Raw genomic sequence first — 26,802 nt, forward strand, 5'->3', positions numbered from 1 at the left:
ATATTTTGGGATTTCTATTATCTAAGAGGAAAACTAACAACAGTCTAAAAGTTGTTCCTTGATCTTGTTATGTGACTGGCCCATTTCCCCCCTCTGTTGTACATATTTCTCATATCCTCCCCCACAACACTTCAATAACTCCTTATGTATAATATGTTGTGGCCTATCTCTATTTACCATGTGCCTTTCCATTGTCCTTTGGATCATCCTCAATTTCAGATGTTTGAAGACAGTAGTAATTCACAATTCATAATCATTTGACTTTACTAAATAAATATTGGGGTTTAAAAGGTATGTTTTGGGGGGCAGCTAGGTGGCACAGTGGATAAAGCACCAGCCCTGGATTCAGGAGGACCTGAGTTCAAATCTGGCCTCAGACATTTGACACTTACTAGCTAGTTGTGTGACTCTGAGCAAGTCACTTAACCCTCATTTCCCTGCCCCCCCTCCCCCCCTGCCAAAAGGTGTGTTTGGGGATTAGGGAAATAGTGGGAAGTTTAGGAGGATTACTTTTTTAATGCTTGTTAATTGAAAAAATAAAAATGATAAAATATTTTTTAAATAAAAAAGATGAGTCTCTGTACTCAAGAAGCAAGAGAAAGTTCCCGAAATCAGGCCAGTCTGTTCTCCTCCTGTTCAATTTTGGGCCCAGTTCACTTTCCATTTGCAGCATCTATTCTAGAAATATATACTAATAGATGAGCTCTGTGGGTCATCTATCCAAATGTATATTATAGTTTAGATCAGTGGTTCTCAATTTTTTTGGTCTCAGGACCCCTTTATACTCTAAAAAATTATTGAGCACCACTTTACCCTCTTAAAAGTTATTGAGGACCCCAAAGAGCTTTTGTTTATTTGGCTTATAGCTATCAATATTTACCATATTAGAAATTGAATTAGGAAAAAATAAAACTAACATTGAAAAAATTATTCTTAATCACTTAAAATAATAATAAACCCATTGTGTGTTGACATAAATAACATACTTCTTTAAGAAATAACTGTTTTCCAAAATAAAAAATTGAGTGAGATAATTAGAATTGTTTTTTATATTTTTGCAAATCTTTTTAATGTCTGGCTTAATTGAAAACAGCTGGATTCTTCTATCTGCTTCTGTACTCAATCTATTGCAATATCTTTTTTTTTGGTGAGGCAATTGAGGTTAAGTGACTTGCCCAGGGTCACACAGCTAGTAAGTGTTAAGTGTCTGAGGCCGGATTTGAACTCAGGTCCTCCTGAATCCAGGGCTGGTAGTCTATCCACTGCACCACCTAGCTGCCCTCTATTGTAATATCTGTTTTGGTTGAAGAATATAAAGAAAAATCCAGTTTCACATATAGATGTACTTGAAAAAGAGAAGAATATTTTAATGGGCAAATAATATATCATTATTAATATGAAAACAATCTTGACCTTAAAAAGTCTTGGGAATTCTCTAGGGTCCTCAAACTTTACTTTGATGACCACTGGTCTAGATTACAAGCATTCTTCATCCATTGACTTTTTTTTTCCTCTGTGGATAGTTAGGCTAAAGTCTTTTTATTTGTTTGTCTGGTTGGTTTTTTTGGTGGGGTGATGAGGATTAAGTGACTTTCCCAGGGTCACACAGCCAATACTCGTCAAGTGTCTGAGGTTGGATTTGAACTCAGGTCCTCCTGAGTCCAGGGCTAGTGCTTTATCCACTGCACCACCTAGCTGCTCCAAGGCTAAAGTCTCTTATGTAATTATGAATTTCATTTAGGAGGCTCATCAATGTTCTTGGGCTTGGTGCAATTATCACAGTGTTATCTGCAAACTGGAAAATCAACTGAGAATCTCTCCTTAACTTTTAATCTGCGTTAGAACTCCTCCATTAAAGTGCCAAATAAGATGGTTGAGTATACCTCTCCTTGTTTAATACTTCATTTGATATTAATGATCATGGGGTCATCAAATAAAGTTAATTCTATTAAAATAGCTTTCAAAACATCATGTCTGATTTTGATATACACATGGATACTTTGTTGGTGGAGAGCTTGGTGATTTGCTCTACTGAATCAAAATTTTTTTTAATAATCAATAAAAAGTAAACCTGTTGGCATCGCATATTCTCTACACTTTTAGTTGATTGTGTTATGGTAAAGATACAGTCTACTGTGAAATAGCATTTGCAAATGATTGCCTGGTTCCTTTCTAATGTCTTCATCAAGGATGTCATCAATGTACATGCAGATTATTCTCAAAAAATGTATTGATGAGAAGATAGGCACAGCAGTGGGTAATTATTTATATTCTCTCAGTTGCTGAATTAAAAGTGTTCAAATTGGGGGCAGCTAGGTGGCGCAGTGGATAGAGCACCAGCTCTGGATTCAGGAAGACCTGAGTCCAAATCTGACCTCAGACACTTAACAATTACTAGCTGTGTGACCCTAGGCAAGTCATTTAACCCCAATTGCCTCACCAAACAAACAAACAATCAAAAAATAAACAAAAAGGTGTTCAAATTGTATCTTGTTCTGGTCCTCTTGCCCCCCTACCCCTTTCTATCCAGTAGAGTGAGTTTTTAAGTAGCCAATATAAAAGCACAATAGCAGGAAATTAGATTGCGAAGGGGAAACTGAAAGTCACATAACAAATTATCCCAAAGATCAAAGGAGCATAATTTAGAAATCGTATCATATATTAACCAAAATTCTCATCCTGGTAACATGTGCTGAATCACCAGAAGCCATTTAGGTGCTATTGTCAGGGCCCTTTAGTCAGTCCTATGATATATATCTCAGACAAGTCTCAGACCTCTGCAGTAAGAACAGCAGAATGACAAAAGGTGCTGATCATTTTGAGATGATGCGGATATGTTAACTTTAAAGTTTTGCTGACAACTTTGACATGATTTGGATGTGTTAATGAACTAACCCCAAGGTGGTAGAGGTAGAACTTAGGCTGTTATCCGCCAAATCCCTATAAAAATGAAACTTTAAACTCCTATCCCTAAGGAGTCCTTCATCTCCACATCAGGTCCTTGCTGCCCAATGCCCCTAATTCTGATCCATGGATGCCTGTGTCACATCATCATCCTCTCCCCCTTCTCTCTCAAGCTACCTACCTTCCTCTACCACCCTACCCCACCCCCACAGCAACTGCCTCTGTACCCCTTTTGCTGCTTGTCTTCGTATCCCCTGTGCTTTATTAAAGTGTGATTGCAGCCCCACTTCCTACTGTGATCATGGGCTTTCCTAGAGAGTACCCAAAGAACTGAGTGTGCCTGCCCCCATTTCATAATTTCATAAATTAATTATCAATTCAGTTGCCCTGGGAAGAATTATTAATAAGATCCGATATTTTTTCCACACCTTTGGTATCTTTCTCTTTTTCATCTTTTTTTTTTCATCCGGAGAATTGATCCCTTACTTTCCTCAAAATTGTGTTGCTTTCATCACAGGTCTCTTTCTTGTCTACCTGGCCTATTACAGGTACTTTTCCTATTTTTTTTTCTTCAGTTTCAGTTTCACTTCTTCTGGCAGCATATCTGGGACTGTGATGGAGTGGCTCTCAAGAGGGAAAAAGAGTTATTTTTTTTTTAAATCTTGGTAGAACTTTTCCATTTTTATCTGTTTGTCTTCCTTCCAGTTTCATCCTTAAAGTTCCTTGTAATAACTTTACTTTCTTTAGTTTCTTTTCAAACTTCATTTAAATTTATTTTTCCCTCTTCTACTTCTCTTGATTTTATGAGGGAATGCTGCTCATAATCTTCCACCATCTTTCTCCAAAAGATTTTACAAAGGATTTTATATTCATGTTAGGTCAATGAGGGAAAAATAAATGGGACAAAGCTCACTCCACAACCATGAAAGTTTTGCTGTGAATGCATGGTTGGTGGAGTTGTGAAAAACTAGTCCAACCATTCTGGAGAACAATTTCAAACTACACCAAAAGAGTTATAAAACTGAGCATACCCTTTGAACCAGCAATATCACTACTAAGTCTGTATCCCAAAGAGATCAAAGAAAAGGGAAAAGAAGCTATTTGTACAAAAAAATATTTATAGCAGTTCTTTTGTGTGGTGTAAAAAAACTGGAAATTGAGGGGATGTCCATCAATCGGTGAACAAGTTGTGGCATATGATTGCGATGGAATACTATTTTGCTATAAGAAATGATGATCAAGATAGTTTCAGAAAAACCTGGGAAGACTTATATGAACTAATGAAAAGCAAAGTGAGCAGAACCAGAAAAACATTGCCCACAGTAAGAGCAAAATTGAAAGGATGATAACTGTGAAAGATTTAGCTCCTGTGATCAAGAAAGTGACCCAAGACAATTCCAAAGAACCCATTATGAAAAATGCTATCGATCTCCAGAGAGAGAACTGATGAACTCTTGAGTGAAGATTAAAGCATACTTTTAAAAAACTTTCTTTGTATGTGTGTATGCTTTCCTTTATAGCATGGCTAACATGGAAATATGTTTTGCATGACTTCACATGTATAATAGCTATCATATTGCTCACCTTCCCAAAGAAAGGGTGGGGAAGAGATAGGACACAGAAAATTTGGAGCTCAAAATTTTAAAATTATAAATGTTAAAAATTTTTACATATAATTGAGAAATGTTTAATGAGATAAATGAAATTATATCTATAAGAAAAAAGCTTTAGTATCAGAAAGTTAAAAGCAATGTGAGATAGAACAAAGGTTTCTGATTTAACCAATAGCAAGACTAGAAAACTGGCATCCATTAATTCCCCCCCACCCCCCCACCCCCATCCCTGATTTACAGAGATATTATTTTCTATGAAAACTGGATTTTAAGAGTTGGAAGAGTTCCCCCAAAACTGTCTAGTCCAACCCATGCCATAAAAAGCATTACCTTTATAACATATCCAGAAAGTGACCATCCAGATTTTGCTTTCAGACTTCCTGTGAGGTCCACCCACTATCTACTTAGGTATCCCAATCTACTTTAGGAGAGCTCTAATTTCTAAATATTTCAAAAACAAAACAAAACGAAACAAAACAAAACAAAACGAAACAAAACAAAACAAAACCTCCAGTGTCAACAAGTTTAGAAAACTAAAATATCGAACTAAGCCAGTATCTGACCCAGAGGCACCAAAGAATTAGACTTGGAGTCAAGACACCAGAGTTCTTGTCCTGGTTATGCCACTAACTTGCTGTGAGACCCTGAGCAAATCATTTAATCTTGGTGGACTTTAGTTTCCTTATCCATAAATTTAGGGGTTTAAACTAAGTGACCTCTAAGATCCCTTCCAATTCTATTCTTCATTCCACGTAGATTAAAGCCCCACTCACTTTATAGCTAAACAAACATGATTTTTGCTCAGGAAATAAAATATGTCAGATATGTGTATAGGCCAGACCTATTAGCCCCCCCAAAAACAGGTCAGATTGTATGTTTAGAAGTTACATTACAGGGGGCAGCTAGGTGGTGCAGTGGATAGAGCACCTGCCCTGGATTTGGGAGGACCTGAGTTCAAATCCGGCCTCAGACGCTTAACAATTACTAGCTGTGTGACCCTAGGCAAGTCACTTAACCCCAATTGCCTCACCAAAAAAAAAAAAAAAAAGAGTGAATAAGTTACATTACAGACAGAGAGCCCTGGCAGGTGAACAAACCTCCTTGTTAGGTCTGATAGCACCATGTATGGATCCCACTTCTCTAGTTTCAGAAGAAAAGAGAAAGGAAATGTTAGTTGGAAGAATACTGGATGTGGGGTCAAAAGACCAGGGAATCTTGACTCTGTCATTTACTACCTAGGTGACATTTAGCAAATCACTTAATATTTCTGGGCCTTGGTCTCCCCATCTGTAACATGAGGAAGTTGTATTACATAATTTCTGTGGTCATTCCTAATTCTAAATTCTATGAAAAGGTCCATGGGTTATTTTGTAAATCTAACTCCTGTAGTTATAGGGCCTGAAAGCATAGCATTATTTAACAGTTTTCTTTACTAAAATATAAAGTGGCCCTTGGGGTAGGTAGGAGTTGCTTTGGTTAGAACACTGGCCCTGGAGTCAGGAGGACCTGAGTTTAAATCCAGCTTTAGATACTTACTAGATGTGTGACCCTGAGCAAATCACTTTACCCTGATTGCCTCCCCCAAATAAATAAATAAACTTTCCAAAGGAGGAAAGTAGACACACAAAACGTCCCAGAAAGGATCTAGACTTCTCTAACATTCTCATTGGGATTTTCAGTCCAAATAAATGATAAATATTGTTGTAGCCTCAAATACCAAAAAATTTCATTACCTGCTTGATAAGATCTTTCCTCAAGGATTTTTACTATTATCAAGTTATCTTTTATGGGGGAATGAGAATAGTCCAGATATGTGATTTCATCAGTATGGGGACCTCCTAATATGACATCTCCTATCCACTGCCTAATAGCTTACCCTAGGTACATGTCAAAGGCAGGACTTGACCTATTCTTCCTGACTCCAAGGCTGAGCCTCTCCACCACACTGTTTCTCTAAGTTGTCTATACCTTATTTAAAAAGCCTTCTATTCAGGGTGACTAGGTGGTGCAGTGGATTAAGCACCTGCCCTGGATTCAGGAGTACCTGAGTTCAAATCCGACCTCAGACACTTGACACTTATTAGCTGTGTGACCCTGGGCAAGTCACTTAACCCCCATTGCCCCACAAAAAAAAAAGAAAGAAAGAAAGAAAGAAAAAGCCTTCTATTCTGCTTGTGACCACTCTATGACATGGTATAAGAAAATACATTGTTATCCATGATTTTGAATGTATTTCTTGGCAACTTTATCCAGTGTAACCTGGGGGGAGGGGGCAGATGGGAAGAGAAGGGTTTTTAATTTTTCTTTGTTTTGTTTTGCTTAGCAGAGGTAAGGAGTATTGCTGAATTTTCACTTTGCTCTTCATATCTTCCACTTCACTTCATTTTTCAGTTATACATTTTCCTCCATGATTTCTCCTCCCCTGACTTGAACAAAGCTCATCTTTGAAAATATGGTGCATTCTTCATGTCTATCAATGCTTCTTTATTGACTTTTCGGTCACACTGATTCTTTAGATATCATGGAGGCCAAACAATTCAAAACCACACAGCATAGGGAGAATATTTAAGTCAGAGAAATAGGGTTTTGAGCCTGAGGGAAGAATTTTGAGATCACCAAAAGCATTAAATCTATATTCTCCAATATTCTAATTAAAGTCTTTCAGTTTATTCCCTTCTTAATGTAAAATACACTGTAAGTCACTGCCATTTTATCAATATGCTGATACTGTGTTACTACTGAAATAATATGTTAAGAATAAGATACCCTTAGCTTCTTGTGCAGGAGTATTTTCAATAAAGCTTAGTTTCCATCCCAGAGAAAGTATCTACTGTTGACTCTCTTCAATAGATGGCTCTTTTGGTTGGGAACATAACCTTTGTAATCCAAGGGGAAATACTTTGATCTTCTCACAGATTGGCACTAAATACTTATGAAGGAGCATTAGTATTTATCGGGAAGTGATCCTTCCTTCTAGACAGCAGGACTGCTAGGGCACTGTGACAGACAACTCCCATTTCACAACTACTTCCTTGACATTCTTTGAATATCTTCACACCTCTTCATCAGGCTGGCTATATTGAAACCTTCTATTCTTTAGAGAAACATGTACAACATTTGGCCTGGAGATGGATTTAATGAACCTGATGGATTGGAGGCTCCCTTTATCTTTGATTGTTTAGGTTGGAAGGCTGGGAGATTGATTATTACTAACCTTGACTCTGCCAGCACTGAGTTGAGGAGGCAAAGACCTAGATGCCACTGTCACTCTTGCTCTTGCCTGGGCCAAGTTACCTGTTGAGAAAGACAAAGAACACGAGTTGAAATGAAAAGCAATGAAGAGTTTGTTTTGGAAAGACGAATGGTACTCCATTACTAGAAAAAGGAAAAACAAGATTATATAGAAAGAGGTTCATCAGCATGGCTCGACTAGTACAAGAGACAAATCCACAAGGTTGGAGAGAGACCAGGATATAGTTGTGGCAATGAGGGGGATTGGGAATGAACATGAAAATGTGTCACTGCTCTGTGATTTTCAGGATGATGAAAGGAGAGGGACACTGAAAAGAGACAGCATAACATTTCATAGTTCTCATAAAAGGACAGCTATCCCACAGTAAGTGTGATTACTTTTCTGTGATCCCTTCAAATTTTCACCAACCCCCACCCCCACCCCCATCCTCACCCCCCCCCCCAAAAAAAAGAGGAGGAAGGAAGTTAATACCATGAAATCCCTTCAATTCTGGGCTATGTTCAGAAGAGTATCCTTGGCCCTAAAGCTAATGAAAGATGAGAAAAATGATAAGACAATCTCCCCTTTGAACTTTTAACTCCCAGATCTGCCTAATCCTTGTGGTTTTTACCTCTCCAGATTGTAAGGAGACCCCTCTCACAAGATTTACAGGCCTCTTAGGAAATCATTGCCCTCTGCACCTAGTGACCTGAAGTCCATCTTTTCAGCCTTTTTGTTTGTAAACTCCATCTGATCATTACGCTAGGGGATGTCACATCACACAATTGTTCTGGAAAAGAAAGGTTGCTCAAGACAATAGTTTTAAAATAAAGTTGTCACTGAAAGGCACTGCTGTGAATTTTGCATGTGCGAGACACTGAAGATTTCAAAGTTTTAGCAAGTCTAGCACAAGATGTCCAAATGTTTTCTCTGGCTGTGTCTTCAGAGGCTAAACTGTGATTAATAGCACTGAAAGAACCCTTTGAAGCAGGATTGGTGACATCAAAGTCCTAATCCAGGGGTGGCAGGGTTTTTTTTTTTTTTATAATGAGGGGGAAGCATTTTAACACATTTCAAAGGATTTACAGAATGAATAAACAATAGGCCCCCAAGAAGCACCCCACACCTTTCAGAAACATAACACATAAATAAGTTTCCATTTTAATTTAAATGTAAATAAAGTGTTCACACTTCTTTTAAATGTTAAGCAGCCTGTTAGCATCAACACTCTATCTGTGGCGATTTCCGTTTAGAGATGGTTCATTGCTCCAAAATACCCTTCTGAGTCTCCCTTAATGGTAACCACTAAAGAATGCACAGGAAAGAAAACAGAAGTCAAAAAGCATTTAAAAGAATTTATATCCTATAAGGGACCTGAGTCGAAATAGAAGCTGGTTTCTAACTGCAAAGAACCCCTGGCAATCTCCGTGCTACCAAATTAATGAGAAAAGGAAGAAACAGTCTGAGACGATCTCAGCTGGCACATTTAAAAGGGGGGTGATTTCTTGCTTCAGAGGATTTCCATCTATTTTCAAGAAACTATACTCACGATTTCTGTACCAATCCCCCCGCTAACAGAAAGGACTGGAGCAAGTTCCTCTGAGTACGATTTCAGAAGTGGAATGTAAATCTCAGCCTGTCTCTACTGCCCCCTTCAGGTTTTAGGATTTTTGAACGAGTTTCTGGTTGGAGGGTGATTTGTTAACTTGTTACTGCAAAGAGAAAATTAGGCTATTTAAAAGGGAGAGGGAGATTTCCCCCTTTTGAAGTCTTCTAGCTATAAAAATATATAAGATGAACTAAGAAAATATAAAATAAACAAGTAAAATAATGAAAATACAAAATATAAAAGAAAAACACTAATAAACTAACGATATTATGAAGTTATTTTTCAATATTAAAAAATTCAAAGGGTTAGGACAGGTAGCACAAATATGGATTTGAATCCTACCTCTGCCACTTAACTAACTTTGTGGCCTTAGATAAGATTTTTTTGAAGCCTCAGTTTCTCTATCTTTGAACTAGGAATACTAATACTTGAAATGCCTACTCAAGGGTTGGAAGGAAAGAGCATTGGATTCTGTTGGTTTTGGTCTCTACTCCCTGTGTGATCTTGTGAAAATCAATTAACCTCTCTGTGCCTTGGTCTCCTAAGAGGGGAATTAGACTAGATGAAATAAAGGAATCAGTAGAGTTCTTTTCTGCATTGTGGATCTGTTTGGCAGCACATGGACCCCTTCTCAGAAAAAAAAAAAATGTTTTTAAAGGCATAAAATAAAATATGTAGGATTACAAAGGAAACCAATTATTTGGAAATATAGTTGACAAAATACATATTTTAAACAAACCAAATTCACATCTCAGATAAAGAACCCCTGGCCCTCTAGAATCTGGGGTTCTTCATCTACAATCCCTGAATCACCAAAGAGTTTGTGGATAGATTTCTAAGGGTATGGGAACTTGGATGGGGGAAAATACATGATATTTTCACTAACTTTTGGTTTCCATGGGCTTTCCCAGGCTAAAGGGTCTAAAGGTCAAAAGGGTCTAAGACACAAAAAAAGGTTAAAACCTCCTGGACTCCATGATTTCTAAGCTCTTTCAGCTCTAAATTGTGTGGTTTATGTATAAAACACAATTTTCTAAATGCTACTTAAATGTCTGAAACGACTTAATAAATATTATTAAATAACTTCTAATTATTTAAAAAAAAACAAAATTTATCATCACGTCTTCCACCCTCTCCTCCATCAATCCTTTAAGTGGTCTACTCACTTGTGGTTGCTGTGATATTTGTATTGCCTAGAATGCTCTAATTTCACACTTAATTACATTGTGGCTATTACAATGTGGGTTTTGTGAAAAGGGTTTTTTTGTTTTGTTTTGTTTTTTTTAAGCTTCATAAGAAGAACCACATATTACCTTTTTAAAAGCAATATGCTACAGTTTGCTCTTATCAAACCTTTACGCCCTTAGCCTACCAAAATGAATCTGTCTTATATTTGGTCCATTAAGTCAATTTAAAATAGCTTCAAAATATGATAAAGCTTTTACATTTATCCAATGTGACAGGGTTAGATGGTGTTAGAATCAGTCCTGCAGTCTTCCATTTCTCTCCCGACACAAAGGAAGTTTACCTAAGGCTAGAGAATGAAAGTTAATAGCAGAGAGGAGGGGATTGCAATTGTAACTGAGGGCTTGAAAGTGGCCCACTCTCCAGTGCCAAGCTAAGAATGTGGGGAATTCATTTCAATGGGAGGAGCTGCAGTTTTGTGCAGGGAGGGGTAGGAAGAAGGAAAAGAATAAGAGGGGGCAGCAAGAGACAAGCCCTTCTCTTTTCTAGCCGGCTTTAGCAGGGAAGGGAATTTATAAATGTTTCTACTGCCTTTTCAAGACAGTTTTCCCTTTACTTTCCCTTTAACTTTAAAGTTAAAGCCTTACTGAAGCCTCAAACATGACTCTTACCTCCTCTCAGAGGATCTGTAATTTCATGGATGTGAGTACTTGCTCCAACAGTGCAGATTTCAATCCATCCTTGCCTTCTCATCCATAGAAACCCTTGTCTATGTCCTCCCATAAATCCACTGTAAGGGTCTACTCATTATGCTGGGGGACTTTCTCTAAGTTCTACTGACATCAAATGGGAGTCAATCTAGCAACAGTAGACACTGACTGGCGCTATTACCTCTCACTCTGGCTACACCTGGCCCACCCCTTTTCCACTCATATCTCTTTTTGTCAGTGTCCCTAACAGCTTTTATTTGTGTTTCCTTTGACACTCTCAGTGCTACCTGTAGAATTCCTGCTTCAGCAAAACTGAAACAAATATTTTCATTGGATTTTCCCAGACCAAACATAAACCAGAGCTTTAAAGATTTGTGATCCGATGGTCTCAAAATGTTACTCTTTAAAAGAACAGCAACTCCCTACTCCTTACTTCCTAAGCCATTAAAACTAACAAACAGATCCTCGGCCCTGAAAACAGCCTTCCATCTAAAAACCAGGATGTTTCACAGGAGGTAATAAAGCTTCTCTTCCCTATTCTGTAAACAGTGAGTCAGTTTGCTCCCAGCTCTCTCTATTTTATTTTTCCTCAGAGCCTTTTATTGCATTATGCTTCCCACCCCCAAAAATTAATTTTTCTTCCTTTTATGAAGAGCATGAATCACTTTATAAAACCTACATTTTTCATTCTTTCATAATTGTACACATCATCTCCAGAAAGATCCAGGTGAAGATAGACCTCGGTATTAAAACTTAGCTTGCTGTCCATGTTCTGTTTAGCCAGGGCAGAATAACATGGCAGACACATGGACTGACGTATGTTCAACAAAGGACCAGAGAACATTCAATGGGTAACATCAAGGACCACCCAAAGAAATTCAAGGTGCCCAGAAGAGAAGAAAAGCCATTAGATAGTGTTGTCAAAGAATGCTGGAACCCAGGTGTCCTTGAATGAAGGTAGGATAATCTTTAAACCAATAATACTAATTCCCTGCAAGCATCTTTATGGCCCAGCATTACTCTAGGCACAAGAAATATGGAATGGGCATATGGAAAATATGAAATGCCTTCTTTTCTGTAAACCCATTCCCATTCTTTACCCTTGATCCAGATGTTCAGTGCCCTCAATGCTGCCTCTGCACTCCCAGATTGGTCCACTCCACACGCCCCGATTTGCCATATCATATCAACATTAAGCAGTCCCTTCCATCAAAATTTCTCTGTCCCCAGGGCTCCATTATTCCAACAAACGAATCCTAGGCTACTTTGTTAACCCTTAATTAACTTAATTAATGTATCAATATACCCAGGTTGAGTATCAAAGATAAACTCTGCCTGAAGATTATTGTACAAAATAACTGCAACATTGTAAGAATGTAGCTGCTCTGATCCAGACAATGATCCAAGACAATTCCAAAGGACCCATGAGGAAAATGCCATCTACTTCCAGAGAGACAACTGATGAACTCTGAGTGCAGATTGAAACATACTTTTTAAACTTCCTTTTTTTGCCTTTGCAACATGGCTAATATGGAAATACGTTTTGTGTGTCTTCACAGGTAAAATCGATATATTGCTTGCCTTCTCAAGGAAAGGGGAGGGACAGATGGAGGAAGAAAATCTGAAATTCAATATCTTTAAAAAATTTTTTAAATTCTTTTTACATGTAATTAGGTAATATTGAATGAAATAAATAAAATGCATTGGAAAAAACAAGCTCTGTTTGGCATTTAACGCTTTTTATAACCTAGTCCCATCCCACCTTTCAAATCTTTTTACATTTTATTTCACCTTCGTGTACATCTATGATCCCAGCTCTACTGGCCTACCTGTCTTTCCACAAACATGATACTCCATCTCATATCTCTATTTCTTTGTCCTAGACATTCCCGGAATCGGAATGTGCTTCCTCCTGATCTCTACTCCTTAGTTTTCCAGTATTCCTTCACAACTCGGCTCTATTTCCACCTACTTAGATCTAAGTACCTAGTTATTTATGCTTTCTTCCCCACCCCACCCTCCTTAGAATGGGAGCTTTTTGAAGGTAAGGCTCTTTTTGCCTTTTTTTTTTTTTTTGCATCACCAATGCTTAACACTGTACCTGATCTATCTTGTTTACTGATTTATCAACCTAAGTGAGGTAGTTTTTTTTTAAGGGGCAATGAGGGTTAAATGACTTGCCCAGGGTCACACAACTAGGAAGTATCAAGTGTCTGAGGCTGAATTTGAATTCAGGTCCTCCTGAATCCAGGATCAGTACTTTATACTGTGCCACCTAGCTGCCCCAGGTAGTTTCTTTTTAATAAAAAAATTATCTGGAAACCTACTTAGTCAGCCAAAAAATCTCATAAGATCTTAATCTAAACTGAGAGGTATAGTGTCCAGGACTAGAAAAGATATATGTTCTGGTGAGACCATATGTGGTGTACTGTGTTCAGTTCTGAACATCCCCTTTTTTTTAGTAAGGCAATTGGGGTTAAGTGACTTGCCCAGGGTCACACAGCTAGTAAGTGTTAAGTGTCTGAGGCCGGATTTGAACTCAGGTACTCCTGAATCCAGGGCTGGTGCTCTATCCACTGCGCCATCTAGCTGCCCTTGAACATCCCCTTTTAAGGAATGACACTGATAATAGGGAAAGCATCTAAAGGCAACCAAGATGATAAAGGGAAGAGGCAGGAACAAGCATTTACTAAGTATCTATTAGGTGCCAGACAGCATGCTAAGAGTTTTACAAATATCTGATTTGAAAGGGAATGGGAAAAGACTTTATAATTTATTCTTTATTAATATTGTTTGAGCCTGGCTTTATGTGGCTAGATATTGTTTAACCCAGAATGTGACGTGTTAGTCATGTTGACCCTAGATCATTGCAAGGAATGCTTGAACTACACTCAGTACTTGTTTTGGGTTCACCCAGGTCTTGGGTCCACCCAAATCACTTATTTTGGGTCCAGCCACTCAGGTCTTTGGGTTGTCCAATAAGCTTGCGTGAACATGGGCTCTATAATAATTATACTATATGTTAGAACTTCCCTTCTTCACAGAGGAGCAGGACAATGGAATTACATAACAATCAGCTAATTAGAAGGATTTCTGAGGTTCAGAGCTGTTTGACATACCAGTGATCCTTTGCAAGTGAACTCAAGCCATATTTGGAGATGCTTGTGGTTGTCAAAAACTAACCAGCTCAAAGACAACCTTGAGCAGCAGCTGCAGACTCAAGTCCTTGGTAGGGCCTTTCTAAACATCCTGGCTTACTGTGTCTACATACATCCCCCTCCTTAACCCCAGACCCCCTTGCTTAAAAGCCTCTACAAACTATATTATCTCACCCTTTTCCCACTCCCATTTGAGCAGCTGAGAACTCTCTCTGCTCCCTTGCAGGAGATTTTCTTCTTTGAAAGCCTTTTCTTGGATAATAAACGCTTTGTAATCTGTGATTAAACTCTTTTTCATTTTAGGGTCCCTCTTTTTGGGTCCCTGTCTATGCAACTTTGGGTCAATATTTTCTTCCTGGCCTCAGTTTCCTCACCTATAAAATAAAGAAGGTTGAACAAAACATCTCTAAGTTCTTCCAGTTCTCTGTATCCTATGGTCTATTGAACTTATTTCTCTGCTTCCAAACAATTATGAATTGCAAACACGTGAGACAGATCATTTTTTCTACTTTTTTACTTGATATTTCTAGAAGAAGAAATTCTAAGTTAAAATCTTAACCCCCATTGCCCTGCAAAAAAAAAAAAAATCTTTGCCCTCTGATTTGGAAATTGAGATGGGAACAGTTAGAAGGATAAGCTTCATCCCATACAGATTCCTGACCTTTCCATGTTTTGAATAAATCAGGAATAATCTCCAAGACACTTTCTTTCTGTACATTCAGTTTGGTTTTTAGTTCTTTTTCTCTGAAATCCAGTCATGTGGGAAATGCATTAACCATTTTCTTTTTCTTCAAAAAAAGGTAACTTACATTTTCAATTCATCATGTCTGTTTTGAGTCAGGGTTGGTTTTTGTTTTTTTTTAATTTGAACATATTCACACAAACCCAAGCTAACATTGAGTCTAGTTAGATAATATCAAGACATTCTTCATAAAAAATGACTATTCAACAAAGACATATAATATACCTTAAATCATACCATGTGAGAACTAGAAGGGGCCTCAGAGTTCATCTTGTTCAAAGTACTCATTTTACAGATGAAGTCACTGAGTACCAGACACATGACCTAGTTCACATAGCAAGTTAGGAACAGATTTTGTACTAGAACCCAAGTCTCTTTACTCACAACTCTTTCCATTACATCACTTTCCATTCATTGACTTCCTAGTTTTAGGTAAGTCTCTTAATAATGCCTTATAAATGTAACTTGTGGCCCATTACCAAATTCACACAAATTCACATGAACTGAGTTCAATCTTAAAGGTTTCTCAATAATAACTCAACGGTTTATGCTCCCACCTAGGGTTTGCTCTGGGAACATCTGAACTTGGCTTGTTTCTAGCTTTCATCAAAATATTCTCCATTTCCTTGCAAATACTAAGCTAATATTATATAAGACACAGAACTGTTAATTAGACATAACAAAGAATACAGAAAGGACATGAATTAAAGTACAGAGAGAGTCAAGAATGCCTTCCCATCTTTCCCTGGCAATCATAGTTGCTCAAACTTGGAACCTCACTCTGTGTTGGTGCCTCCCTCCCACCACCAACAATAAAGGAAAATAATTTGAGGTTATTATGAAGTCAATCTCACCCATCTTTTGAGGGAGCACTCTCTACCCTTATACAGAAGGGTAGAAATACTATACCATCACTTACCCCACACTCCGGGGACTGAGGCTTTCCTATTCAGGTAAAGTACTCAGGGTTGCTAATGAGTTGGTCCTTTTTCTCCCCAGGTCTACAGAGTTCTCATGACGCAGTACCAACAAAGGGCAAAGTCATATGAATCAATAAAGGGAAATGAAGAAAAACATGTGATCATGAAAATGGGAATTAGAAAATCTCTTCTCAAACCTTGCACAGCTACTCACCACATATAATCTTGAAAATGTCCCTAAGCTTCTCTCTACTTCATAATCCTCAAAATAAGAGGACCAGACTAGCTGATATCTAACATACTTTCAAGCTCTAAATCTAGGATCCCCATTTTCTAATCTGTAAAATGGGAGGATTGGATTAGATAGTGCTGGAGGTCCCTCCTAGCTCTAGAATGATCATCCCATGATATCATACACCTAGTAAAGTGGTATCTAGTACTTCCCAAGTCAGCCCATTCCACTTTGGGATACCACTAATTATCAGGTAGTTGTTTTGGGTTCCAGCTTCCCCCATATTAATCTTAACTCTCCCTCTTTACATCTTCCACCTATTACTCTTAGTTTTGTTCTCTGGGGATAAACACAAGTCTAATCTCTTTCACCCACAAAAAGCCCCTTGGTGACATTTCTGTGATCCATCCTATGTATTTATACTTGAGAAGGAGAGAGTTCTATGTGTGTTAAAAATGAGGAAATTGAGGCACAGAGAGGTCAAATTTGCCCAAAATCATACAGTTAAGTGTCTGAGGTACAACTTGAATCCATATCTAACTCGAAGTCCTTTCCCTTGAGTCACTGAAAGCAATTAAGGAAAATCTTCAAATACCTAAACATGATATTCGTATATATCGACTTTTTTTCTTTAATGGAATGACTATTTCATGAGTGCCTCTTAAAATGGCATCTTGTATATATCTCTAGATGTATTCATAAAAGGAAAATGAGAGTGGTGAAATAACACAGGAAAATGGTGTCACTTACTCAGAAAGACAGCCAGAACTATATATCGAAATAGAACATTCAGCAGATCTTCCACCATTTATTTGGACCAGGGTTTCACTGCTAATAAATATAAGGTATTCATAGCTGTCTCTACAACCCAGGATGCTCATGAAGAAGTCTGAAGCTACCAGAGATGGAATGGTGAGAATGTATACTTGCTTTCTTCATCCCCTCAAATCAGATTGGTTCTTAGTTTTGAGAAGCCCTTGGGGGGTAGGCCAGTTGTAATGTCATGGGGAATTGGCCGATGAGAGCTCATGCCAGGGAACATGCATGGAGCATCCACAGAGGTGTTTGATGTACCTGCTTTTGGAAGTTTATGACTATCGATGAGGGTCCTAATATCCCAGTCCAGAGAATGCACAGGTATTTGACAACTATTTCCTGTCTGATCGCTGTGTGGTAAAGAAATTGCCTTGTTCCTTGGCTCTTGAGACAGAATTAGGAGTTCATACAAAGAAGGAAGAAAACAAACATTTATTAAGCTCCTACTATATGCCAGTCACCATATTTAAGTGCTTTACAAACATGATCTCATTTGATTCTCACAACAATCCTGGGAACTAGGTGCTATTATCTCTGTTTTACTGTTCAGGAAAACAGCAGGTAGATGTTGTGAAGTGACTTCACTAGGTTTACTTTTTTTTTTTTTTTTTTGTGAAGCAATGGGGGTTAAGTGACTTGCTCAGGGTCACACAGCTAGTAAGTGTCAAGTGTCTAAGGCCAGATTTGAACTCAGGTGCTCCTGAATCCAGGGCCAGTGCTCTACCCACTGCACCATCTAGCTGCCGCCTAGGTTTACATATCTAATAAATGTCTCTGAACGAATTTTGAATTCGGGTTTTGTTTTTTTACTCCAGGCCTAGAGCTCTAGCCACTGTACCACCTAGATGCCTATACCAACAGCCTCAGTATAAAAATGAGGGATAGTGGATCTGTCTCGGAGGCCATGTGCCCCCAGGTGGGCCTGGTCCAAAGGTAAAGACTGTCCTTCCCACCCCACTGGCCCTCCAGAACTCAGAGAGTTTTTACCCCTCATGAAAATAGGAAGGAAAGAAAGCATGTTTTTTCCATTTGGGCTTTTGACCACACTCCTAGGTTAGCTCAGAAATCAAGCAAAAGGGTTGTTTCCTCAGACAAGCACACAGTAAACAGTCATGAAATACCTGTGACTGCCCAGAAGTAGAATGCTGGGTCCTTCCATTCAATGCCATCACAAACTTCCAGAAGCAGTCTCACTAAAACTCTAGGTGGAGCTCCCACAATTGATAATCCCTAGTAACAATGATGTCTCCCCATAGAGGTTTTGATTCCAGCCAAGGAAAGACTCTCCTGATTTGTGCCCAATCTTCTAGAATTTCTGCCTTCCCCCACCCCCACATATAATATACAACTTTATCCAGAACGAACCTACTTTAAGTGTCCTCTGTATTTCTGTAGGTGGATGTGGGCAAGGCAGAGTGAAGATGGTATCTATTTATAAGGAGATTATGAGAAGAGTACTGATTAAGGCCTGGGTTCTAGTTTTTGACACTCTGGGCTTTCTATGTCTCATTTGTAAAATAAGGGGATTGGACAAAATGAGGTTTCTTAACCTTTTTCATGTTTTGAAACCCTATCAACTTCTTTGTGAAACCTTTGGCCTTCTCAAAATAATGTTTTTAAAAGCATAAAAAATGTAGAATTATTATACTGAAATAGTTATCAAGATATAAATTTTAAAATCAAAGTTAACTACAAAGGACATGTGAAGGAAGATACTATTTGCATCCAAAGAAATTACTAATAAATAGAAGTATGTATAGAATGATTTTTACACACACACACACACACACACACACACACACACACACATATATACATATACACACACATATTTGTGTCTAATGGTACCCATCTCTAAGAAGGGGTGAGGAAAGAAAAAAAGGAAAAAAGGAAATTTACATGATAACATTATTATATATTTAAAAGGAATAGCAAGTTGTAAATAATAGATTTGCACTTTGATGTGCAATCATATTTTTTTATTATACTATGTTATAGAAATGCTTTTTTATTCCACAAATTAAAAATAAAATAAATAATTTTTTAAAAGTTATATAGTAGGGGCAGCTAGGTGGCGCAGTTGATAGAGCACCAGCCCTGGAGTCAGGAGTACCTGAGTTCAAATCCGGCCTCAGACACATAACACTTACTAGCTGTGTGACCCTGGGCAAGTCACTTAACCCTAATTGCCTCACTAAAAAAAAAAAAAAGTGATAAAAAAAAAGTTATATAGTAAAAAAAAAAATATTCAAGAATGCTAGGTTAAGAACCCCTGAACTAGATGATCTCTAGGGAACCTTCCCAGCTCTAGAATTCTGTGGCTCAATCATGTCCTTCATTACCAGCTCTTTCAATATTCAGGACATTACAGCTGCCCTCTAGGGGTCAACAAGACATCAAACAATGTATTAAGCAAAATGCTAAACAAATCACTAGTCACATGAGAGACTCTTAAAAATCTTTTTTTGTTTGTTTTTGTTGTGTGTGGTTTTTTTTTTTCACTTTGGGGTATAGTTTAGGCTGGGGTAAGACTTAGAAAGGATGCATGTAAGAGAACTCCAAACAGCTAGAGGAAACTGCTGATTTGGCATTGATGCTCAGTGGCTGAGGCCCTTTCAACCCCGCAGCAGGAAAGCTGAGTATCTCAGAGAATTTTGGGACCACACACATTTTACCAGTTCACAAAATCCCCACTAGCCAAGAAAGTTTCAATGAGGATATCCCGAACCAGAATCATAGAGACAATGCCACAAAAGAAAGTGAACTTAATGGATTTGAAGAACCGATGCAAAATTATAGGTTGAAGGTTTAATTTTCAAGAATATTTGTGGGTTCCCATGGTCTGATTTCTTATGGATTCAAAATAAATTTGGATTTTTCTTTCTCTTTTAGCTCCTGGGTCCATGCAGCTGCACTAATTTGAATAGCTGTGGTACAATTTCCAGAATAAGTATACGATTTCAATTAATTTCCAAATCAAGCAAGGTCTTTTTCTATAGATTTTTAGACAAGTCAAAATCAATTTAGATTTGTTTTTATCCCAACTGGGATAAATGCCCAGCACAGGAAATACACAGATTGCTTATCTGACTTTGGAACGTTAGAATTAGTATCACTTTATGCTAATTCTAGATACTATTGCTACACAATATAGTGTATATTCAATCCCTCATAGCACAGTAGCTAACATTTATATGATATGCTAAATTTTTACAAACAACAGTTCCTATGAAGTGGGCAAGGCAAGTATCATTTCCCCTACTTTGCAGATAAGGAAACTGAGAATCAAAGAGTTTATGGGACTTCTCCAAGGTCAGGCAATTATGGCATCTTATATCAATATTTATCTGTGTATATGTCCTCTCTCTTTAGAAAAATAATGTGTTTCTCCTTAAGGCAGGGCCTAGGGCTTATACTCACAGCTTATCTATGCATAGCAGGAACTCAAGAAATGCTTATTAATGATGATCTAAAGTCAATCAATCAACAAGCATTTATTAAGTGCATATCATGTGACAGGCACTATGCTAAATACTGGGGATATAAATACAAAGAATGAAACAATCCCTACTTGCAAAGGTCATCTGGAAGTTGTCTATATTTACCAACTCAAAGGGCCATGCCTGGTATAGCTTTCTAAACTTTAACTTTCAAAGTCCTGGACACATTCATCTGGAAGTTGCTGAGTGCCTGAGGATATACATATTCACAATATAGAACAGAAGACATACAGAAGCACACTAAACCCACAGTCAGCAGCACATAATTATGGATTTCCAATAAGATGAATGAGACAGAGGTCACAGGCCAGTCTGTACCAAGAACTCTTTGCAAAAGGCCAAAGATTTCCATTGGTAATATAGAACCTAAAATTGTCACAGGATTTTATGTTTAAGTCATGCACTACTCAGCTAAACATGTACTGCTTTGTCAGAGGTATTTTATTGTCTAGAATTGTTTAGCCCTGCTTTGTTATTTAACTTTAACTTTTCACATACGTCATCTGCACAGACTAAATTTGGGTGGGAAAAGAGCACTTGATATGCAGTCAGAGGTATTGAGTTTGAAGCCCGGCTTTATTACTTAATATTTGTGTGACCCTGGATAAGTCATACAACCTTACTGGGTCTCAATTTTCTTTCTTGTTTACTTTTTAAAAAATTATTTATGGGGCAGCTAGATGGCACAGTGGATAGAGCACCGGCCCTGGAGTCAGGAGTACCTGAGTTCAAATCTGGCCTCAGACACTTGACACTTACTAGCTGTGTGACCATGGGCAAGTCACTTAACCCCAATTGCCTCACTAAAAAAATAAAATAAAATAAAATAAAATAAAATAAAATAAAATAATTTATGTATTATTCATTTATTTTAGCATTCATATTTTTAAAATTTGAGTTCCAAATTCTCTTTCTCTCTTGAGTGCCTACCCTACCCATTGAGAAGGCAAGCAATATGATATCAATTATACATGTGAAGTCATGTAAAACATATTTTCACATTAGTCATGTTGCAAAAAAAGCAAGAAAAATTTAAAAAGTGAAAAAAGTATTCTTCAATTTACACTTAGAGTTCATCAGTTCTCTTTCACACGGTGGATAGAATTTCTCATCACGGGTCCTCTGGAATTGTCTTTGTTCCTTGTATTGATTAGAGTCACTAATCTTTTTGGGTCTCAATTTTCTCATCTGTGAAATGAGAAGATTGGACTAGATGATGGAAGAGTTCCCTTTTAGCTTTAAATCTATGTTCTTTTGTTCTATGATCCTAAATGTTAAATCTGAGGTTAGACATCCTGCCATATTCTTTTTTGTTTAGCCAGGCACAGTGACTTGCTCAATAGGTACTCAGTAAATTCCGGTTGATTTGATTAAATGGAATGCTTAGAAAGATGAGGACTTCTGATTGATTTGGCTTTATGATGAAACAGTTTCACTGTAGTAGAGGTAAGTGTTTAAAGTGTAGGAAATTAAATGGAATCTGTAATAGATTCTAAGAAATACCTCAAAAAAATTTTAGAAAGATGGTGAGAGGGGGCGGCTAGGTGGCGCAGTGGATAAAGCACCGGCCCTGGATTCAGGAGTATCTGGGTTCAAATCTGACCTCAGACACTTGACACTTACTAGCTGTGTGACCCTGGGAAAGTCACTTAACCCCCACTGCCCCACAAAAACAAACCAAAAAAAAAAAAAGAAAGATGGTGAGAGGTAAAATTCCATCCATTACCATTCTGGGGTTGAACACTTTCTTCTGGTATGCTCCAAAGGGATTTCTGTTAATGTTTCCAGTTAATCAAGGTCTTTACTTTAAATGCAATTCTCAGTGAATGGCAGTTTGAGTGGGACACTAGATTTGGAGTCCAAAGACTTGACTGACTTCTGGATCTGTCATTTGCCCAGCTTAGGACCTGCATGTCACCCAACTTTTCCAAACCTCTAATGCAAGGTACTATGCTTGGGAGGTACAATCGGGACATTCAAAGAATTATTTGACAGAATTCCTGAACCTCAGTTTCTTTAACTATAAAATGGAAATTTATTAATTAAACACTATACTATGTGTAGAACTCTGTTCTAGGTCCTGACCATGGGGGAGACATACAACTTAGAGAAGACATGGATCCTGCTTTCATAGAGCTTACAATCTGGTAAGAGATAATAACATAAACTAATATCTCTTTCAAAGAGATACCTATGATACCTATCTAAAAAAGTTGCTATGAAGATCAAAGGAATCATCATGATAAAAATAACAAAGAATATAATGGGGAAAAAAGAAAGGGGGGATTGGCACTACTGGATCTCCAACTAAAATACAAGCCAGTAATTATCAAAATGATCCAGCATTATATGTAATAGAATAAAAATAGTTACTCAGTAGAATAAAATGGAGAAATAAGAAAACAAGGCCTAGAAACAAATATGCAGAATAGTCTAGTATTTAATAAATCAAAGCATAGGAGTTCCTGAACAAGGGGCCCCTCATTCGACAAGGATTGCAAAAACCGAAAAACAATCTAGTGAAGTTTAGACCAGCAACCAATACTATTTTTATAATATATTCCAAATGGATTAAATGATTGAAACATAAAGTTACACCTTGAAAAAATTAGAGGATAGTGGAAGTTTATAGCTTTCACAGCTGTGGAAAGGATTCTTCACTAGCAGTGAAATACAAGTAATAATGAAGGATAAAAAGAAATATTTTGATAAAACAAAACTTTTTTAAAAAATTAAACAAAAATTAGGGGCAGGTAGGTGGCACAGTTGATAGAGCACCAGCCCTGGATTCAGGAGGACCTGAGTTCAAATCTGGCCTCAGACACTTAACAGTTACTAGCTGTGTGACCCTGGGCAAGTCACTTAACCCCAACTGCCTCACCAAAAAAATTTTTTACAAAAATTAATACAATAAGAATAGGGAAAGAAAGTATGGATTGAGAAATATTTTTACATTAAATATTGATAAAATATTTGACATGCAAAATCTAATTCATTGATTCAGCAAGCATTTATTAAGCACCCATTGTGTACCAAGCACTGTCTATTTGGTAAGGATTCAAAGGCTAGAATAAAATAATCTCTGTCTTCAAGAAGCTTATGTTTTATTGGTGGTTTATGTAAATATATAAGATAAAAACCATTCTCCAGTAAACAAATGGTTAAAAGATGTAAATAGTTTTCAAAGGAAGAAATAAAAACTATGAATAGTCATCTGAAAGATTGTTGAAAACAACTAATGATACTGTTCAATATGCATTTTGTCATATAGACATTAATTGGATGTTGTATGTTTTTATGCTGAATTCAGTAATTCAAATGAAATTTCTCTACCACTTCTACTTATTAAGCAATATGTGAATGTGAATTTGTATCTACATTATGCAATATGCGGTGGTAATGAAGTGTGGATTGGTTGAGGGGGAGGTGAGTCAGTGAGAAGTCAATAGTTGCCTTGTTTGTCCCAGCTTTTGTGCTGTGTGACAAGACAGGTTTGGGACATGTTAACATGTGTTCAGTCATGCAATGAAATTTTCAATATGAAGTGTACTGCTCCATCAGTTGTGTGCCAGGAGTCATTTGGGAAACATCCTTATTGTTTCTAATCCTGTTTTGTCCTTCATAGATGTTGGTATGCATTACTTAAATTCTCAGTATGCTTCATAAACATATCAATCATATGAACAATTTTTTGCTTCATATGCAGTGAGCTGCATGCTCTCTCTAGGGTAGGGATTCTTAACCTGTTTTCTGAGTTATGGACCTTTTCTCAGGAAAATATTTTGTTTCCTTTGTGCATAATTAAAGGAAAAGTGAAATTTCAGTTAGAAGTTAGGGAAAATAAAGATGTAATTTTTTCCCACCTAAGTTCACAGACCCATTAAAATTCATCAGTGGACCCCAGGTTAAGAAATCTTGCACTAGAGAGACCAAGGTAAGAGTGATAGGCATTGTGGTATAGTACTTAGAGAGCTGGCTTGGGAGCATGAAGATCTTCATTCAAGTCCTGCCTTTGATAAATAGGCTGTGTGACCTTGGGTAAGTCACTTAGGTTGATCCAGGTAATTCTCTAAAACTATTAGGTACAGAGAAGGTACCAAACCTACATTGGTAGAGGGAATTTTATCACCTCAGAATTCCCTATACCATTGAAATCACAGGTCTAGTCCTTGTGGACTAGGCAAATCAGTGAACTAATGTTTAAATCCCAGAGATGAGATTTTACTCCTCCAGTGAAGAAAGCATGTGAACTCTTCTCTCTAGGTTGTAAAATAGGCACTCAGGATAAGGCTTGAGCTCCTCTCTTGTGCTGTATCATTTGTGTTAGTTTACTAACTAGATAGATGCATGGATTTTGTCATATGCCATTTGTGGTTCCCATGGGCTAGAGAGAACCAAAAGACCATTAAAATGGTTGTTACTTTTACTTAATATATCAGGGATTATTGTCATTTTTTTCCATGAGTTTGTTCTATAAACTTAGATTCCCTTAAGAAGAGACTGTTAATGGTGGTCTCAAGACCACCAGAACCAATCTTGTAATAACTATACAATATTCAAATCTACCATCAGGTAGAAGACTTGTTTTATGCAGAGAATAATGACCTATACTGAAACTACCAAGAACTTGGCATTTGCATTTAGAAAATGGATTCTGCTGATGAAATACTAAGGCTCAGCATGACAAGGTAGAAGACTAGGAAAGTGCTGTTCCCTCACTTAAAGAGCAATGTCTATCCTCAGATTCTCCTTTAATAAATTAAGCAGACCCAAATGACCTTCTTCATGACCTTAAATGATTGAAAAATCAAGTTGGATTTGATTTTAGGCCAGCTTGTAGATAAAAATAACAGATTCTCTTGAAAGAGAGCACCAAAATATGTTCAGAATATGAAATTTTTCTAAATATTTATGAAGTGTGAAAAATTTTTGGTACATTATCTGTTAAGAGATTGCTCTTTTAGTAGGATTATAACATGAGTAGGACAGGAGAGATAGAAAACATCTGCAATCAGGCCAAATCTTTGCCCATTCTTTCTTCTCTGCTTCCTGACTGGCACAGAGATGTTTAAGGCTCAAAGAATCTCTGGCCTTGGGGCTTAGGCTCATGAGCCATAAGGACTCAAGGCCAGGATATCTTAGAGATAATGTAAGGCTCAGGGCCACAATTGTAGGTTGTCCTGGGAACCTCATCACCATTTAAAACATTGTTTATATGAGAAAATATGTTCCAAGTTGTAAACTTAAAAGTGAACAAACTTCTAGGAAATAGGTTATTTGTAAGTTAGAGATGCCTGGCTTGATGTACCATGTTGTATAAAGTAATGAGGCAGGAAAAAAAATAAAGTAATGAGGCAGGTGTTCTGTGTGGCTTGTGAGACTGGTTTCATTGTTTTATTCATACATCATCCCTAATAAAATTTACTTGATACCTGTTTGTTTTATAACCTTATTAATTATGCTATACTTAATTTTTTCCATTTTTCTTTGGTGAAGCAATTAGGGTTAAGTGACTTGCCCGGGTCATACAGCTAGTAAGTGTTAAGTGTCTGAGGCCGGATTTGAACTCATGTCCTCCTGAATCCAGGGCCAGTGCTCTATCCACTGTGCCACCTAACTGCCCCAATTTTTTCAATTTTAAAAACATTTTTAGTTAAAGTTTTGAGTTCTCAATTCTCTCTCTCCCTTCCTCCCTGCCCTCCCCACTCCCTGAGACAGTAAACAATCATAAATAGGTTATACATGTGCAAATATGCAGAACATTTCTGTATTAGTCATTTTATACAAGAAGACTCAAACAAAAGAAAAAGATTAAAGAAAGTGAAACATTTCATGCTTTAGTCTGTATTCAAACAATATCAATTATTTCACTAGAGGTGGAGAGTATGTTTCATCATTAGTCCTTTGGTATTATCTTGGATCATTGTATTGCTGAGAATAGCTGTCATTCACAGTTCTTCATCAAACAATGTTGCTGTCATTGTGTACAATGTTCTTCTGGTTCTGTTCACTTCACTATACATCAGTTCATACAAGTCTTTCTAGGCCTTTTTGAATCATCTTGCTTATTTCTTATGGCACAGTAATATTCCATTACAATCATACACCACAGCTTGTTTAGCCATTCCCCAATTGATGGACATTCCTTTGATTTCTAATTCTTAATCATCACAAAAAGAGT

At 37.4% G+C, this 26,802-nt stretch overlaps 1 protein-coding gene across 1 annotated transcript in view; it reads right to left on the reverse strand.

Annotated features, from left to right (window-relative positions):
- Positions 1-26,802, reverse strand: part of MYO3B (myosin IIIB) — a 600,588-nt gene that overhangs the window by 243,996 nt on the left and 329,790 nt on the right. The window contains 1 exon segment of the mRNA XM_043993615.1: positions 7,732-7,811. Within this exon segment, the coding sequence (XP_043849550.1) occupies positions 7,732-7,811 (80 nt within the window).

This window comes from Dromiciops gliroides, chromosome 3 (genome assembly GCF_019393635.1).
Source record: "Dromiciops gliroides isolate mDroGli1 chromosome 3, mDroGli1.pri, whole genome shotgun sequence".
Classification (NCBI taxonomy): Eukaryota; Metazoa; Chordata; class Mammalia; order Microbiotheria; family Microbiotheriidae; genus Dromiciops; species Dromiciops gliroides.